The following is an 18,227-nucleotide window of genomic DNA, read 5'->3' as shown; positions in this document are numbered from 1 at the left end:
CTTGTGTAGAAGCGGGGGATTAGCCACCGGCATGTGGAGAGAGCTCTGCAGAGAGCCGCACCATGGCCTGGGCAGTTCTGCTTCTCTGGAGCCCGCATAGTTCTAAATTCCAGCCTATAATGAGGTGGAATCTGTCGTTCTGAGGGTGAGTCATTTGTCTTTGCTCACACAGCTGGTGAACAGAAGAGGGGGGGGGGGATTCCAGCCCAGCTCTGTCTACCACAGAGACCAGGAATGACATATGGCCCAGACATGTGGGAGTGTGATCAGTCACCTAGATGCTTTTATGCTCTCCCAGAGACTGTTTTTATTTTACTCATAATGTACAGCAGGACATCCTGCCTTTCCCTGGGAGCTTCCTGGGAGCTTGTCATTCTCCCCCATGGGGCTGAAGAAATGTTTGCTGAAGGCAGGGACGGAGGACAGATACATGGAGAGGCAGTCCACTTCAGGGGCCACCACATTCCTGTCGTGGTCATACTATTCAGACACTAAACAAAGCCTTCGTGGGTGGCCAGAGGGACTTCCACTGCAGCAATTCAGATAGATGGAGGGGCTGCTGGTGACACCTGGACATTGCAGAGTCTTGAAAAGGCTGTAGCTGTGGCTTAGATGAGGCTGCACTGCTCAGGACGGGGTAGCCATGGTGCCGGGTTTGGGCCATCGTACCAGGTCTCCTTTTTTGATATCTGATCCAACCATAGATGTCTCAGTACTCCATGGTCCCTCTTTACTGTGCTCTAAATACCTTAACTCATGAAATTTCCTTCCGTCCCCATCTTCTTATCCAGCAGGTCCTTGGTGTGTGTGTGTGTGTGTGTGTGTGTGTGTGTGTGTGTGTGTGTTTGTGGGGATGGGGTTGTGCACACACGAATGTGCAGGCACCAGATCCTGTGCCTATGCAAGAGGCCAGAAGAGGATGACAGATGGATAGCCTACTCTGTCACTCTTCCTTATTCCTTTGAGACAGGGTCTCTCACTGAACCTAGCGCTAGGCTGGTTGCCAGCAAGCCCCAGTGGTCTCCCAACTCCATCCCCCACAGCACTGCAGGTGCACATAAAAGCCATACCCAGCTTTTTACAGCACAGTTGTTAGGCCCAAGCTCGGGTTCTCATGCGTATCCAGCAGGTGCTCTTACCCACTGAGTCATCTCTTCAACTCAAAGAGAGTTCTTCATTAGGGACCCTCAGCTTTAGGAACCCCAAACCCCATACATGGTTCAAATGCTGAGAAAAGGGCCTGCATGCCTGCATGTATGTATGCATGGATATGCATATGTGTGTTCGTATGTACGTATGCATTATATATTGAGAAGGCAAGGGCCAAACGTAGGGCAGCTCAAGGGTTGCTTCCTTCATTGGCTCAGAGGCGTCATCCAGGACGAAGCCTCCTTCTGTTGCCTTCCCCCATGCAGCCCGAGACGTGGCCTCTCTGTATGACTGGTTCTCCATTCTCCATCAGAAGCCCCTGCAAATTTCCCCTCCTCTCTCACTGACTAGAGGTTTAGCATACATTTGCCTAAACCAAACACTGGCCAGAGATACGGGTCCACCTGACAAGTTTGGCCCAATTAGAACTCCCGGCCCTGATTGAGGTACCCTGAAGCACCTGGTCAAAGAGAAGATGGATCCCTGGACCCCACCACGGCTGCCCTGGCCAGGAGGAGCGGAAGATGGTCAGCAGGCTCTTCAGTTTTTGCCGTGATTTGGGGGCCTTGGTCGAGTAGTCACTCTGCGGGGCCCAGTGCAGCGGCCTTGGAGGAGAAGTTGGTTTCTTTTCATTCCTTCCATTGGCTGTTTCTGTAGTCTTCATCTCTTTGCTACCCTCGTGTGCACCCCAAACAGCCCTGGGGAGACATTCCAACCATATAGACTCCCAAGGCTGGTTTTAGTGTTTGTTATTCAGCACTCTCGTTTCCCAAAGGGGAAATGGAGGCACAGAGTGAGAAGGAGCTCGCCAAGACTCCTTATCAAGGAAATGGCTAGCGGCGCTACAAACGATGTACCTCTCCATCTCTCTTAAGTACCCTTTGCTCCTGACATCCTCCACTAGCATGTCGACGACGCTCATTTTACTTTGCCGAGCTATTGTCTTAGTTCATCCTCACCATGGCCCTGGGAGTCAGCATTGTAGATGTTTGGAAATGGACTTAGATAATATGACTGTCATCACACAGAATATAATGCTCTCGGTGTTCTGTGGTGTGCAGGCTTTGGGATCGGTGACCAACAGAACGACTGGACTCTTCAGCCTGCCTTGGGGTGTAGGGACTGGCAGGGCCCTTCCCTTGCCCTGTCTGTACCTGGCTTTGCTGATACTCTTGCCCGGCTCCCCTGCCCTCCCTCCCTCCCTGAGAATTAATGGGGAGAGGTCAGTAGCTGCCTACACCCTTTGTCTCCTAGGCTCTAGAACACTGGCCTCTTTGTGCGCTGACACCAGGCAGTTGGGCTGCTTAGGAAAGTGGATAAACAAGCAGCTGGGGCCTTTGGCCCTGAGGCCCCTGGGGAGGGCCAGAGCCTTCTGGGTGGGTGGCAGGAGGAGAGACTGACCTACAAGCCAGGGGTAGGAGGCCAGGGTGGGAGAGGGGAAGGACCAGCTGTTTCTCAGTGGTTCTTAGCCTTCCTCACACTACAACCTTTTGATATACAGTTCCTCATGTTGTGGTGACCCCCCCCCAACCACAATTTTATTCTGTTTTGTTTTTGATTTTCGAGACAGGGGTTCTCTGTAGCTTTGGAGCCTGTCCCGGAACTCACTTTGTAGATCAGGCTGGCCTCCAACTCACAAAGATCCGCCTGCTTCTGCCTCCTGAGTGCTGGGATTAAAGGTGTGCGCCACCACCGCCCAGCCTAAAATTATTTTTGTTGCTACTTCATAACTGTAATTTTGCTACTGTTATGAGTCATAGTGTAAATATTTTTAAAAATAGAGGTTTGTCAGAGGGGTCCACAGGATGAGAACCACTGCTCTAGGCTGCGGAGAAGGCTCAGAGGAAGAGGAGTTGCCAACAGCTAGTCGGTCACGCTGTTGGGATAAAACATCGCAGCAAGCCTGAGGCCAGACGCTCAGATAACCTTCCTCCTCCTCAGTGCTGAAGTAACAAGGGGCCACCAAACCCACATCATGCAGGGAACCTAAGAGTCTCCCATCTTAGCTCCATGTCCAGCTTCAGGCCTCAGATCTCAGGGACAGCCATGGTTTGCTTTAGCCATCCCAGGCCACTTGCCTTTGCTGGATTTCCTCTCTCTCCACTCCCTTTGCTGTTTGCTATACCTACTTCCCCTCTGCTAGCTAGCTCCCAGCACCCTGTACCGCTGGTCCAGGACCTCAGCTGCCCCTGTTCTAGGTTCTGTACCTGAGTTCTCACAGCATGTCTTCAGACCTCCATTCTGGCCGCTTCCCTCGTTCTAAAGTGCTTCTGAGGACAGGGTCATTGGGATCAGCAGCTGGATGAGACATCTCTTCATTTCTTAAAAATTTATATGTATATGTGTATTACCTGCCTGTACATCTATATACCACTTACCTGGTGACTGTGGGGGTCAGAAGACAGATCCCCTGGAACTGGTGTTAGAGATGGGTGCGCCACAGTATGGGTGCTGGGATTGAACCCAGGTCATCTGGTAAGGCAAGTGCTCTTAACCATGGAGCCATCTCTGTAGCCCTATTTATTTGTATATTGTCCGTGTTGAAAGACCCTACAGACCCCCTCCCCAAAACCCGCAGCTAGCATGCTCCCGGGGGAACGTCCTGTTTGTTTTAAACAAATCTCCGGATCAGCAGCCAGCCTGCTCCCGTTAGAACATCCCAGGTGCCTGAGAGAACAGGAGATAGAGATAGGAAGACTGCAAGGCAAGATGTCAATAAGATAGGATGTCAACAAAGCAGGTTAGCTATAAGATAGGAACAGGATGATTGTTGCCAGGCATCCATGCTGAGAGAGGAAACCTTTCATGCCCCCCGCCGCATTCCGATAACCACGCTTTTGCTTCTGTGAACTTGCTTCTTGCTGACACCCATGCTGAGAGGGGAAACCATTCATGCCCCCGCCTCATTCCGGTCGATCGATAACCACGCTTTTGCTTCTGTAAACTTGCTTTTTGCTCTTCCCTATAAAAAGCCCGCCCTCCAGTTGGCAGGTGCGCAAATCTTCCGAGAGATCTTGCTGCCCACAGGTACCTGTGTCTACTCAATAAACCTCTTGCGATTTGCATCCGTGCGGTCTCGGCCTGTTCTTTGGCGTTGGGGAGGTCTCCTCCCGAAAAGAGGTCCTCGTCGAGGGTCTTTCACGTGTATGGGTGTTTAACCTGTGTGTATGTGTGTACACCATTTGTATTCAGTACGTGTGGGAGCCAGAAGAGGGTGTCAGATCCCTTGGAACTGGAGTTACAGATGTTCGCAAGCTACCGTATGTGTTGGGGGATGTTATTTTAAGATGTGTTGTTTTGTTTATGCTGTATTTGTTTAACTCTGTGAAGCTGTGATTCTTTGTCTAAAACACCTCATGGTCCTAATAAAGAGCTGGACAGCCAATAGCGAGGCAGGAGCAAGGATAGGCATGGCTGGTAGGCAGAATATAAATAGAAGGGGAAACAAGGAAAAGAAGGAGCAGAAAGAGAACGAGGAGATAAGGAAGTCGGAAGCCAGCCAAGCTAAGGCCAGGCATTCGTAACTGAGAATAACCCTCCGTGTTCTGTGTGTGTTTACTTGGGAGCTAGGTGGTGGGCCCCCCCAAAAAGACAAAAGAGTAAAACATCACACTGCACATATGGGCACTGGGAATTGTACCCTGCTCCTCGAGCATGGGTGCATGTGGAGGCCAAAAGAGGACATTGATGTCTTCCTCTGTAGCTCTTGACCTCACTGCCATGAGGCTGAGTCTCTCACTGGACCTGAGTCATTTCAGCTAAGCCAGCTGGACAGGGTCTGTCTGTCTCTCTTGGCCCCCTAATGCTGAGATTATAGGCATATGTAGCTATGCCCTGCTTTTTTATGTGAGTGCTGGGAATTCTAATTCAGGTCTTCATGCTTGCTCAGCAAACTCTTACCCACCGAGTCATGTCATTGGAGTCACCCAGACACAGCCGTGGTGTGTGCCTTCCCGTCACAGTGGACTTCGCTTACCACCCACTTGGAGGAAAGTTAAGATGTTTCGAGATTGGAACAGTTACATAGGAAGTTGCTGTAGACGTCTGTGCATCGTTCCTGTGTCTGTAAATAGGGTTTCATTTTTCTGGGATAGGACTATTCTTACTTTAGTAAGAGGTTTTTAAAAACTTTTTTTCATTATTTTTAATTATGCTAGCCTGGCGGTGGTGGTGCACGCACGCCTTTAATCCCAGCACTCAGGAGACAGAGGCAGGTGGATCTCTGTGAGTGTGAGGCCAGCCTGGTCTACAAGAGCTAGTTCCAGGACAGGCTCCAAAGCAACACAGAGAAACCCTGTCTCAGAAAAACAAACAAACAAAACAACAACAACAAAATTATGCATGTGTGTGTGTCTGTGTGCACACATGCTTGTTCGTGTGGCACCTGCAGAAGCTAGAGGTGTCGTCAGATCCCTGGAGTTGGAGTTACAGGCAGCTGTGATCTGCCTCCCGACGTGGGTGCCGCATACTGAACTCAGGCCCATGCAAGAGCAGTGTGTACCCTCAACTGTTGAGCCATCTCTACAACTCCCTTGCTAAAAAGATTTTAATCATGGGCTTGTGAGACGGCTCATCTGTTAAAGATGCTTGTCGCAAAGCCTGATGACCCGAGTTGGATTCTGGGATCCACACAGTGGAAGGCTAGAACTGATGCTGTCTCTGGCTCTGCAGGAACCTGCGCTCTTGTGTGCACTCCACCTCCCCCACCGCCGCCACACACAAGTCATTAAACAATAAAATAAAATCATAGTAAAACAACTTCACCAGTGCTTCATGGAGGACGGTTGTCAACTGCCTTAAAAAACTTTTGATACCCTAATTTTAATATCCAGTCCCCAAATCAAAATAACACAACAAGCCTTTGCTGATAACTGCTAACAGCCGGATCATCTTGGGTCGGTAGCTGTTAGTCTTTTCCAGTATACGTTATTACTATCTTTTCCTGTTTGTGTTTTGAATAATTTTGATTTTTTAACTAGGTCCTCTTAGCATGATGTGGGGTTGTTTTTAATTAGGAAATTAGTCCAGTTAGGTTGAAACCTGGCATCCCCGCTTGTCCTCTGTAAGCAGCTATTCTAACTTAGCCAGTCCACCCCCAAAGCCTTTGCCATGCTGTTCGGTGCCTCCCCCAGGATACACACCTGGGGCCGGGCCACTCCACTCCTCAGTCAGCAGCTCAGTTCTGGGCTGACCTGCGGCTAGCTCCGCAGCTCCGCAGCTCCGCAGCTCCGCAGCTCACATGGGCAGCTCATGGCAGGGCTCAGGACTTCAGCTGCACCCTAAGGGTCCTCGTCCACCCCCTAGCTCCATCTTCTCCGTGTCCTGCCCTGTCCAGTTCCTAGGGGCTCCTTTTCCTACCTCACCCCTACCCAACATCTATCCCCCACTACTCCACCACCGCCACACACAGAGACTGTGTGACTGCGGCCACCACTCAGCTTTGGGACCTGAGTTTGCCTTGTGGGGAAGACAAAATAGCAAAAGAAACAGACAGACAGACATCAGACACACAGGAAAAAGAGAGAGAAAGGAACAAGTGGGCATTTTCCTCATTTCATGTCAGCTTTGCGTCAGAAAGAGGGCTTCTTTCGGAGTCCCCTCTCTTCTCATCTGCAGCTCAGGAAAGGAAAAGCTAAGAGAATCCCCCAGATTCGAGTTCTTGTTTTCCCTCAGTCTGCCTTGTAGAGTCTCAGCTCCTTAAGTCCTCCTGTGGTGCTCAGCATTGTTAATGGGAGAGACGGAATTGGGGTGCTTATTGTAGCTCCCCCAGAGCCCGGCGTCTTCCTTGGTTGGTTTTACTTGTGTTTAGGGATTTGTTTGGGGACAGGTTTCCCTATGTGGACTAGGCAGAGCGTTCTGCTGGAGGTCACCCCACATGCCACCACACCCTTCTTCCTTGAATGTTAATGTGGGCATCTCTTAACAGATTTGAAGTCTGCAGCTTGTCTGGGATGCTAGGCCGCAACCTTTCTTTTAGGAGTAATTTTTTCTTTAATGTTCAAATTCTTAAGCAAAGGTTCTCTAGACTTTGCCAGTTTTTTTGGTGAAAATTTCTTATTTTTGTTCTTTCTGTAGTTGGAGCAAGCCCCTGACCTTACAAATGATCACAGTTGTTTCAGTAGCAATAACTACTGGAGGTCGCCTGGGCTCAGCTGCCTCCTGGTGGTTGTATGACCTTGACCCCAGATGCCAGAGACTTGTGTATTTCCTCATCTGTAAAATGGAAATAAGAATTCTGTCCGGGATCCAGAGGCCGGTGAGGCTGAACTGCCCTGCAGAGTGAGCGACAGGGCCTAGAACAAAGGCGGTTGCTCTGCGCTCGCCCCAGTAGGAACGTCTGATATTTAGTCAGCACCTTGAGGTGCTCCAGAGAGGCAGCTGAGACCTCCAGGAGCAAAGGGCTGCTTAGCTGCTTGCCAGGCCTGCATGGCGGAGGTGCGGGAGGCCAGCCGGGGTCAGGGGGAGATCTTGCTGGTGAGCAGACCACAGCCTGGCTCCCAGCATCCTCCTATCAGAGAGATGTGCCTCTGGGGAATGAATGGACAAGACTGGCCTGGAGAGAAAAGCACCAGAAATAGAAGGGGAAGCCTGAATGGTTCCCAATATGAAAGATCAGTATTTCTCTGCCAGTCCCCCTGGCAGCAAGCTGCTGGGCCAGCTGTATGCACTTCGGCTGTTCCCACCATCCCTGCCAGGCCTGGAGCTGGCTCTCTCCTCTCATGGGAGCCAGAGGAGCCCAGGACTGCCTGGCATCCATGCATGCTGGCTCAGTGCCATCTGCTGTACTCCCCGCAATGAGGGAGCCCCTTCCCCTTCCTGGGACTTGGCTTCCTTGCCCCGTCAGCAGGCACAGCCCCAGATGCACTGCAGATTACCAGTGTCAAAGTCAGGCATCCCCCGGCTCCTCTTTCTGTGTGTTTTGGGGTTACTGGTTTTGCTTGTTTTCTGAGACAGGGTCTCTTTTGTAGCCTAGGCTGACTTCAAATACCATCGTCCAGGCACCTGTATATTTCTTGGACCATGTGAGGGATAGAGGCCAGGGCTTGCACACACAGGCCCACAGAGTGACATCCCCAGCCCAGAGCTGTCTCCACACAGTGGGTAGGGAAGTTGAGTCAGTACCGCGTGCACACAGGCTGGTGAGAGCCTGACTCTGGCATCTGCTGCAGAGGGCGGGGTGGCAGTGGGTTGTAGCTGCTGGTACTCTAGGGTCAGGAAGACCTGGTTCAGTAGCTCCCACTGCTGGTGGCTTAATTTCCCTGAGCCTCAGTATCCTCTACTGCCGCATGGGGACTGTCGTAGCTGCTACTGTGTAGATGGCTCACACTGCAGGGGTTTCACCCCTTTCCACGTGACACTGCTGGAGCCTCATTTAAAAAGCCATTGCGAACAGTTGTGGTCTTTATGAATGCGAACTGCATGCGATACAGAAATTTACTAAGTACACTGTCTCCGCAAAGCTGTCTTACAGTTTTCATGGCTGCAGCCCTAGGACTGCCATCCTTGAGAGCTTCGTGGAAGAAGAGAGTCCCAAACACTGAACTCCTAACTGCAGCCTGGAACACACCTTTAGGTTCTCAACCTGTGGTCGCCTCCCCTTTGGAGGTCAAACGACCCTTTCATAGGATTCATGTCAGATATCCTACGTATCAGATATTTAATTATGACTCATAACAGTAGCAAAATTACAGCTATGAAGTAAAAACAAAATTAATTTTATGGTTGGGGGTCACAGAATGAGGAACTGTAGTAAAGGGTCTCAGCCTTAGGAAGGCTGCTGTGGAACCCCTGCTGTGGACTATGTGGTGGTCCTTAGAACCTGACTGACATCTATCTGTCATCTGTCACCCTCAGCCTCCACATCTGTCCTAGCTTTCTCTGGAGTCAGAGGATGTACAGCCTGACCCAGTGGTGTCCCCACTCCTAGTCCTGTGGTGTGGTGGTCCTTAGAACCTGACTGACATCTATCTGTCATCTGTCACCCTCAGCCTCCACATCTGTCCTAGCTTTCTCTGGAGTCAGAGGATGTACAGCCTGACCCAGTGGTGTCCCCACTCCTAGTGGGGATTACAAAACCCTGCTGGCCCTCCTAGCATGCGGGGTTGGAGCTCATCTTCAGTCCCTGAGCACTCTGGAGTAAGATCCTAGAGCGGGGGTGCAGGGGTCAGGGTATTCCAGGCCCTCCTTGCATTCACAGGCTCTCTGTACGGTGGGGAGGGGGTAGCAGGCGGGGAGGAGGAGGGTGGCCAGCTGGAGCTGTGGGGGAGCTCCCCCACAGGCTGCAGGTGGCACCTGGGATGTACTATTCTCAGAAGCCGCGTCATTGCCTGGCAATGCCAGTGGCTTCCATGGTCGTGGGGGTGGAGTAGGGCCAACAGCTGCAGTGCCGAGTGTTCTCTGGCCTTGCCTGAGCTGGCAAAAGCCTCTTCCCTCTTACCTGAACTTCTGCAGCCCCATGGAGACTGAGAGGAAGGGACTGGGACTTCCTCTGTCTCTGGGCCTCTGCTCTAGCATCCTAACCTTATAGTTGGGGATGCCTGGATCCAATGGATAGTCCACTAGGTACCAGGTTCAGAGACTTCTTAGGACCTTGTGCAGCCCCTGGGTTATCCCTCAGCCGTAGACCTGGCAGAGTGGAGAAGCAGGCTAACTGGAATAGAGGCACACACAACCACCGTGCACAGGGGTGGAGAGGTGGCTGCGTAGGGGCTGTGCTCACTGAAGCCTGCTGGGCGACTACTGCCCTGGCCAGGGCTTCGGATGCCTGTTGCAGCTGCCATGCTGTCCAAGCATCCTGTGCAGGAAAAGTCTGGGAGCAGATGCGTCTTCCCACCTGTCTGTGCTTTGGCACAAGCGACTAGCAGAGTGGGAGGGACGGCAGGCCTGCCTGTGGCTCTGGCACCACAGCAGTGATAGATCCCTGGGCTGCATGCTGGGTTTGTGTTCCCAGCATGCTCTCATACCAACACCTGCAGCATAGCCAGAGGGAATTCCAGAAAGAGCACGTCCTTGTTTTGTGAACCCTTTCCGGAGAAACATAGACGCAAACACCTGTTCTGAGTCCTGTAGGGCACCAGCGACAAACCAAAGTACAGTTTGGGGAGCCACTGAGTTTATCGGGCTTACTTATGAAGCAGGGGTAACCCCAAAGCAACTGCGTCACCAGAAAGTCTCGCCCTACCATGGATGATGGTTTCGGAAGATGGTGGTGACTGGGAGAAGCTACCTAATGAGGTGCATGAGTGTAGGTGTGTGTCCGTGTGACCATGCGTAACTAGCTAGCTACCACTGTCACCAGTCAAGTGTCCGGCAAGTGAGAGGCGCTCAGTGCTCATTTTAATGAACGAGTGAACGTGTGAGTGAGTGAACGTATGAATGAATGAATGAATGAATGAGTATTTTAGAAAACTGCTATTAAGGTACAAGCTAACTTGGAAAAAGGTCAAGAAGCTGAACGTCATAGACTGGGGGCATAGCTCCAGGAGAATTCAGTTCTAAGCCAGTGTGGGCTACACAGCCAGACTCTGTCTGCAAAACAGACAGTGAACCTGGTAGCAGACTGTTGGCTTTCAGTGTGCCGTCTTTGGGGCAGGGTTTGGAGAAGCCTGTGGGACAACACCCTGCACGGATGAGGCCCTCTTGTTTTTTTCTTACTTGAGTCTTTAAAAAAACAAAACAAAAAAAACCCTATCTTTTCTGATTTTACATACCAATCCCAGTTTCCACTACCTTCTCTCCCTCCGTACCTCTCTCCACCTCCCCTCCTCATCCTTTATCCTACTCCCTCTGCCTCCCCTCCGCCACCCCCATTCTCTATCCAATTTGAGTCCTAAACAGAGGGGAATAACATGACCCCAGGTGAAAAGCCTAAATTTGGTCCTTTGGCTTAATTAGTGAGAGTCACCCCCCCCCCCTCCATTCCACCTAGGCCCTTGGGGTGTTCATGGTGCCTCACACAGGTCCTCTTTTCCTTCCAGGTGGAAAAACTTGTGAAGTGTTTGGATCCCAATGACCTGGGCAGAATCAACTTCAAGGACTTTTGCCGAGGAGTGTTCGCCATGAAAGGTGAGGTCCTCTTTGGGATCCTAACTGCCTAGGAGGCCAGGACACAGGGTTCCAGAGCCTTGGGTGGGTCCCAGAAATGGGCTCTGTTCAAGGTCTTGGGCAAGTGTTGTGCTTGGAGCTACGGCTCTCGCTGAGCCTCTGCCTCAGGGCCCCACCACCAGGGCTGGACAACCTTTCTGTCCCCATTCTCAGCTTCTCTTTTCCCCTCTCTGCTTCTAGGCCGGCTGTGCTCCACCCACAGGGGTTCCCCTAGACTTCCTACTTCAGCTCCAGCATGGGAGTAGACGAGTAAGGAAGGTTAAGGGATTGGGGTTTGCTCAATCAGTGGTGGAGCCCTTGCCTAACCAGTGCAAAGCTCTGGCCTCCATTGCCAACAATGGGAGGGGAAAAAATAGTGAAATGAATCCAGTTCTGGCAACAGCTGGATGGAGTGGCTGCCATGTCTCTTTTCTCTTAGGGGTCCCTTCTTTATTTACTGCCCTCTCTCCTTTTAGCCCTTCCTAATCCTTCCTTCCCCCTTTTCTTTTTCTTTTCTTTTATTTTCTTTTCAAAATTTCAATATCAGTTCTGAGAAAGTCCTAGAAATCAGAATTTTGGTACTCAACCTTCCATCACCGCCCCTCCAGCCCCTGAGCAGTCAGGATGCCTTCTGGGCATCCCCTGGGCTCCCCTGGCCCCGGGAGAACATGCAGCTACTTCCAGAGGCTTCCTGTCAGCAGTGAAAGAGGCCAGGCTCTCCCTTCTATGCTGAGGTCTGGGCAAGCACATCTCTGCAGCATCCTCTGGAAGTAGGGAAGAGCAAGAATTCCCAAGCAGAAGTGAGAGGGAAGCAGAAGTTCACTGGGGGAACTGAGGCAGCACAGAAACCCCCGCTAAGATTTTCTACCGGGATTTGTTTGATTCTGTGGGCCAGCTCAGACCACTCCTGCCCTGTGCCTGTGCTGAGTCCCTGGTCCAGTATAACCAGCAGAGAGGCCGCTGTGTAGTTGGGTCAGGAGGGTGGAAGAGCCTGCTGACATCCCAAGAGTGGCCCTATCTAGGGTTTGGGGGGCTGGTAGGGAACATGCAGGTAGCCCCTTTACTCAGCCTGCTTCTGCATTTGTGAGTGCCCCTCTCTGTGTCCCACTGGGGTTAGTCCTATGGGAGTTCTCATGCCTTTCAGATACCTTATACAGTGCCCTGAACCAGCCCCATACAGCTGGGCATCTCGTTCCTGCCACTGTGCTGGAGACATGGGCTACCTGCTTCCTCCATCCGTTCCCTCCACAGCCCCTTAGTCAGAAAGAAGGACAGCCATGTGGGCTGAGCCTCATACCGCTCACTGTCTGTCTGTCTGTCTGTCCACAGGGTGCGAGGAGCTGTTGAAGGATGTGCTGTCAGTGGAGAGCGCGGGGACCCTGCCGTGTTCCCCCGAGATCCCAGACTGTGTGGAGCAGGTAAGGGCTGTGGCTCAGTGCCTCCTGCCCTTGGTTGTCCTTCTTGTTATTGGCATCTGGGCTTGGCTTTGCAGGCTCTAGAAGGGCTGGAACTTCCTCTGATGGCCTCTGGCATCAAAGTCAAAAAGGCTCTTTGGGAGATGGTGGTACATGCCACTAATCCTAGTCCTCTGGAGGCTGAAGCAGGGAGATTGCCATAGGTTTGAGGCCAGCCTGGGCAACATAGCAATCCCTTAGGAAGGCACAGTGCGATTGGAACCGGGGCCACTTCCTCCACTTTATTGGTGGTGCTGAGGAGAAGCTGAGGAGAAACCATGGACTTGAGGTCAGATGGGCAGGGTGAGAAGTTTTTTCCTTTTCTCTTGATCCACTTTGTCTGTGCATGTGTGTGTGTGCGCGTGCCTACACACACACACACACACACACACACACACACACACTAAATTTATAATTAAAAATTTAAATTTTTAAAATTAGTTTTCATAGCCCAGTCTCTAGTCCCCTCTTCCACCTAGAGGTGGGGAGTTGGAGGGGCTGAAAGTCCCAAGCGTGGTCTTTCTGTGACCAACCCCAGCCTGCAGCATCAAGAGGTACCGCCTTCAGTCACCTCACTGGCCTAAGCTCAGGTGTGGACAACAGGAAGTGGTTAGATATAACGGCACTCCTATCAGGAATGACAGGGGCTCCAGAAGCTCTGTACCTCCTTGCTTTCTGCTGCTGTGATAAACACCATGATGGGAAGCAAGTTAGGGAGATCACGCTCCATCACGGGACACGCCGAGGAGTTGCGCAAGTGGGAACCGAGGCCGTGGAGGGACCCAGTTTACTGATGTGCCATCTACTTCTCTTAAGCTAGCTTCCTCATAGAACTCTGGACCACCTACCCTGAGCTGGATTCTCCTCCACCAATGAGGAATCAATAGAATGCCCCACAGACGTGCCCATAGTTCAATCTGACGGAGGCAGATCTTCAGGTGTGTCCAGATGACAACCAAGAACAGCCATCACAGAGACCAAATACCATGACTTACTTCTAATTTTATTTTGTATTTTCGTATATCCTTGTTTATAGTTGACCTTCATCCTCTTCTCCCCACTCTGCTTCCCCGTACCCACGTAAACCTTCTGTGTAGCATGAAAAATAAAAACCCAGAGACAGATTCTGGGGTTCAACCTGCAGATCAGAAAAACAAAGCATCCAACCACTAGACAGACCTTTTACGTCTACCAATGCTCAGACTGAAAGGGATGACCCTCAGACTCCACACTCCCCTGAGTTCCTGTCCTTCCCCTTTATGCTCCTCTGTCCAGCCACGTCGCTACTGTCTCCACCTCTGTGCTGGGATTAAAGGTGTGTCATCCCAAGTGCTGAGATCACCTCTCTTTTAGACAGATTCAATCTTGTGTAGCCCAGGGTGGCCTTGAACTCACAGAGGTGTCCCCCGAGTCCTGGAATTAAAGGTGTGTGCCACCACTCCCTGGCCTTATTGACTGACTAGTGTGGCTGCTTTGCCCTCTGATCTCCAGGCAAGCCTTACTTATTAAAACACAAATAGCCGGGCGGTGGTGGCACATTCCTTTAATCCCAGCACTCGGGAGGCAGAGGCAGGCGGATCTCTGTGAGTTCGAGGCCAGCCTGGTCTACAAGAGCTAGTTCCAGGACAGGAACCAAAAGCTACGGAGAAACCCTGTCTCGAAAAATCAAAAAAAAAAAAAAAAAAAGAAAAAAGAAAGAAAACACAAATAACACACCTCTGTACTTCTGTCCCTGGTGCCCCCCTTTTTACTTTCACATTGCTTATGTTCTGTTATTCTCCCTGCCCTTTTCCCTTAAAGCCTCTGCTGCCCCCTCTTGTGGGCCCCTTTTTAGTCTCCTGGCTTCTGTACACACTCCCACATAAATACACTGTGTGTGTGTGTGCGCATGTGCATACACACGCAAATACACACACACACATATATATTACATTCTCTTTCAATTCATTCTGTTGTTATTACCAAATGATGTGTTTATAAAACATTGAACTATTTTTACAAACACAGCTTCGTACTGCAGCGACAGTTTTAAATGCACTATCTACGGTCTCTAGGGAACCTTCTGGCCAGAGGAGGACTATTTTGGTTTCTCACCCAAGTCAGCTCCAAAACCTCTGGCTCTGGGTTAGTATTTCATCCAGAGGCTGCTTCCCCCTGGAAAATGAAATAAGCCTAGGACCACATCAGCTGATGGCAGGGTTCACTGGACACTTCTGGGTGGTGGAGTCCAAGTGAGCTTCTATGGGGCAGGACTTGGGGGGGGGATTGATAAGGGGTCCCATAATGCTGAGGGTGACCAAGCAGACTGTTGGAGAAGACCAAGGCCCTGTCAAGAGACAAATTGGCCGGGCAGTGGTTGCACATGCCTTTAATCCCAGAACTCAGGAGGCAGAGGCAGGTGGATCTCTGAGTTGGAGGCCAGCATGGTCTACAAGAGCTAGTTCCAGGACAGCCAAGGCTACAGAGAAACCTGTCTCGAAAAACCAAATTAAATAAACAAACAAAAAAAGAACTGTGAATAATCTAGTGATCGTGATGATCAGGACTGGGGTGTAGCCTGATGGCAATTGTTTACCTAGATTATCATGATTGATCCTGTCAGCCTGACCAGAAGCACCTAGATTAGAAAGAGCCATCTCAGGGTGTATGGGGGAGGGAGAGAGAGAGAGTTAGCTGAAAGATCTTCCTGGCTATATGGCAACACCGTCCCGCCGGCTGGAATAAAAGGACAAGAAAGGGGAAAGCCGATAGACCAGGTTTCCCATGTGCACACACAGACACAGACACACCACACACCTTTCCCCCCACCTTTCTCCCACACACGCACATTCCCCTGCAACACACACACTTTTCCTCACCCTGCACACACCTCCCCTCACACCTTTACCCTCCAAACATCCCCCCCCCTTCTCCATCACCTCCTCTCCATCCCTGAAGGCTCCTTGGCCACTCTGAGGTTTGCAGCCTCTGCCACAAATTCCTGTTACCATGTTGCTCTGTCTTACCTCAGGCTCCAAGCAATGAATCCCAGAGAGACTCTGAAACCATGAGCCAAAATAAATCAGTCCCTCCCTTCCTTCCTTCCTTCCTTCCTTCCTTCCTTCCTTCCTTCCTTCTTTCCTCCCTCCCTCCCTCCCTCCCTCCTTCCTTCCTTCCTTCCTTCTTCCCTTCCTTCCTTCCTTCCTTCCTTCCTTCCTTCCTTCCTTGTTTTTCTCAGGCCTCTGTCACCAAGACAGCAGATCTGATACGTAGGTCTAGCGCAGGAAAAGAACAGTGGGTTTTGTTAGGTAGGAACTATTATGGATCTGGGGTCATTCGGAGATTCACCTGTCTAACCATGAATAAAATTTAATAAATAAGAGGCTTTACTAAATACTGATCAGGACCATGGATACTGGCCAGGTCCATACCTGAGACTCATGCTCAGAGTATGGCCCTGATTCATTCATTAGTCAGGGGCTTATAAAAGCAAAAGTTTGTCCAATCACAGGAAAGTATGCATCCTGACATATTTCCTGCCTATGTACTTCCCTCCTGTGTGTGATCGAGCACACATCCTCTGTTGTTGGGGCGTCCAAGCTTACATATAGAAGCAAAAGCTTGTGGCTTGTTAGGCGCAGACCAAGCATTCCAGGAAGTTATCTGTCCCTGGGTAAATAGGGCTGACACAGCAGAGGCATTTTCGTTTTATAGACCTCTTAAGTACAGTAATTAGAACCTAAAACAAAGTTTAGCCATCACAGGAACAAGGAAGCTGAATAATAGGGACACAAAGCTGATGGGCCCCCATCAAACTGCTTTCTTTCTTTCTTTTATTTATTTATTTTTTTGAAACTGTTAAGGAGCAAAGGACTTCCTTATCGTGCCAGCTAAAACTCTCCTGATTTCTGGGAAGGCCACATGACAGCTTAGGTTCCGTCTTGGTGTCGTGAACATCATCACGAAGCAGGCTCTTTTGATCCAGTTTGCTTCGTGCATAGACCTGGCCACACCAAGGGCCACCTGTGAATTTCATTTAACAGTTTGAGGGTGACAGAGACTAAAGGCACAGCCTGTGTGGGGCCAGGTGTCCAGACTGTGCTCAACACGAGACCTCTTAGAGGTGGGCCAGGATAACTGGGGCTTGTGAACAAGGACTCCAGATCTGCCTTACTGGGCCCAGTGCATGGAAGGGGGGTGTATGTGGGTCCAGCGGAACCAGATCTGGGACAGAAAACCCCCAACATGGGGCAGACACTAAGTGACCCAGGTGTGTTTTGGGGTACAACCTTCGTGGAGGATGCAGAATGAGTAGGCTATAGCCTGTGCCATCATTTAAAATGGGGTCCATACCTGACTTTGGCCATTTGGCCAGTCATACAACCTCAGCAAGTTTCCCCGCAACATCTCAGAACCTCTGTTCCCTTGGCTAGAGAGCAAGACTTGCTCAACCGGTCTAGGTCTGAGCACTGATCCTCACCCCACCCCCACCCTTACCCCCATTGCCACCCCTACCCCACCCCTACCCTGTAAGCCTGTTCATCCGGTTTACTTTTGGGTTCCAATGTTTCAAAAGCCCGTGCTGAGTCGTTGGAAAACAGAGAAGCCCTGAGGCCAGGGTTACCCCAGGGGTACTCAGGATCAGAGACATGCCCCCAGGCTCCCTCTGGTTTTGTGACAACCAAACACTCTCGAGCACAGCCAGAAAAAATCGTGCATTCAGTAAAGAGGGGAAATACCTTCCAGGAAGGATTTTTTTTTTTGTAAAGTGATATATTTTTGTTGTTATTGTTTTCTAAAATTCAGAAGTTCCAGGCAGGGAGGCAAAAGATGGGGGTCAGTCATCACGGCAACCCTGACTCTTTCCTGTGGGACTGTATAATGTGAATGTGTTTGTGGCTTTGGGGTTTCAGCCTCTTCCAGGCAAACCTCTTTCTGTCGTCCACACAGTTCTGGGCCCTACAAGTGGCTCAACTGGCCAGAGCACCCATCCCAGGTGGTGGACATGGTAGGTGACCTGCTTTGTTTGACTTAGTCAGACAGCTTGGTGGACCTGGGCTAGCTCCTTCCTGTGGGCTCCTGAGTGTCACCAAACCAGCCAGGCAGAGTGAGTCCTCAGAGTGCACTGGAATTCTGGCTCCTGGAACCGATTGGGCAGAACCATAGATCTTCAGAGGCAGCATCTTCAAAGGGAGCCCACTAGAGGCGGGTCCTAATGCTACGGGCCAGGCACCCCATACCTTGCTGTGCTCCATATGTCCCCTAGGGGTCAGCCTGAGACTGAAACCAAGAAGCTGGCCAGCTTCTGGTTCCTCTGAGTTTCTGGTGGGTCTGTGGGGAATACAAATCTGAGCAGTGTGGCTTCGGGAGGTAAAGGATGGTAATTGGCTGGATGTCAGGACTGCAGCCGAGCCCCCTGGGTGGAGGGAGGTGAACCCTTCAGGGTGTGGGCATCGCTTCCAGCCTCATGGCATGGTGGGAATCACCTTGAGTCAATAAAATGCTTTCCTATTGGCTGTAGGGCGGGCCTCTGCTGTCTGCCCTTCTTCCCCGTCCCATGGA

The 18,227-nt window shown here is 51.0% G+C and overlaps 1 protein-coding gene across 2 annotated transcripts in view; it reads left to right on the top strand.

Annotated features, from left to right (window-relative positions):
* Positions 1-18,227, top strand: part of Rab11fip4 (RAB11 family interacting protein 4) — a 109,986-nt gene that overhangs the window by 18,096 nt on the left and 73,663 nt on the right. For both annotated transcript variants that reach the window (XM_041664326.1, XM_041664324.1), the window contains exons 2-3: positions 11,127-11,214; positions 12,562-12,650. In XM_041664326.1, the coding sequence (XP_041520260.1) occupies positions 11,127-11,214; positions 12,562-12,650 (177 nt within the window). The remainder of the gene's footprint in view (positions 1-11,126; positions 11,215-12,561; positions 12,651-18,227) is intronic.

Source organism: Microtus oregoni, unplaced genomic scaffold (assembly GCF_018167655.1).
Source record: "Microtus oregoni isolate MIOR12 unplaced genomic scaffold, Mior012 000015F_ref0000493, whole genome shotgun sequence".
Classification (NCBI taxonomy): domain Eukaryota; kingdom Metazoa; phylum Chordata; class Mammalia; order Rodentia; family Cricetidae; genus Microtus; species Microtus oregoni.
This window is presented reverse-complemented; position numbering and strand designations above follow the sequence as displayed.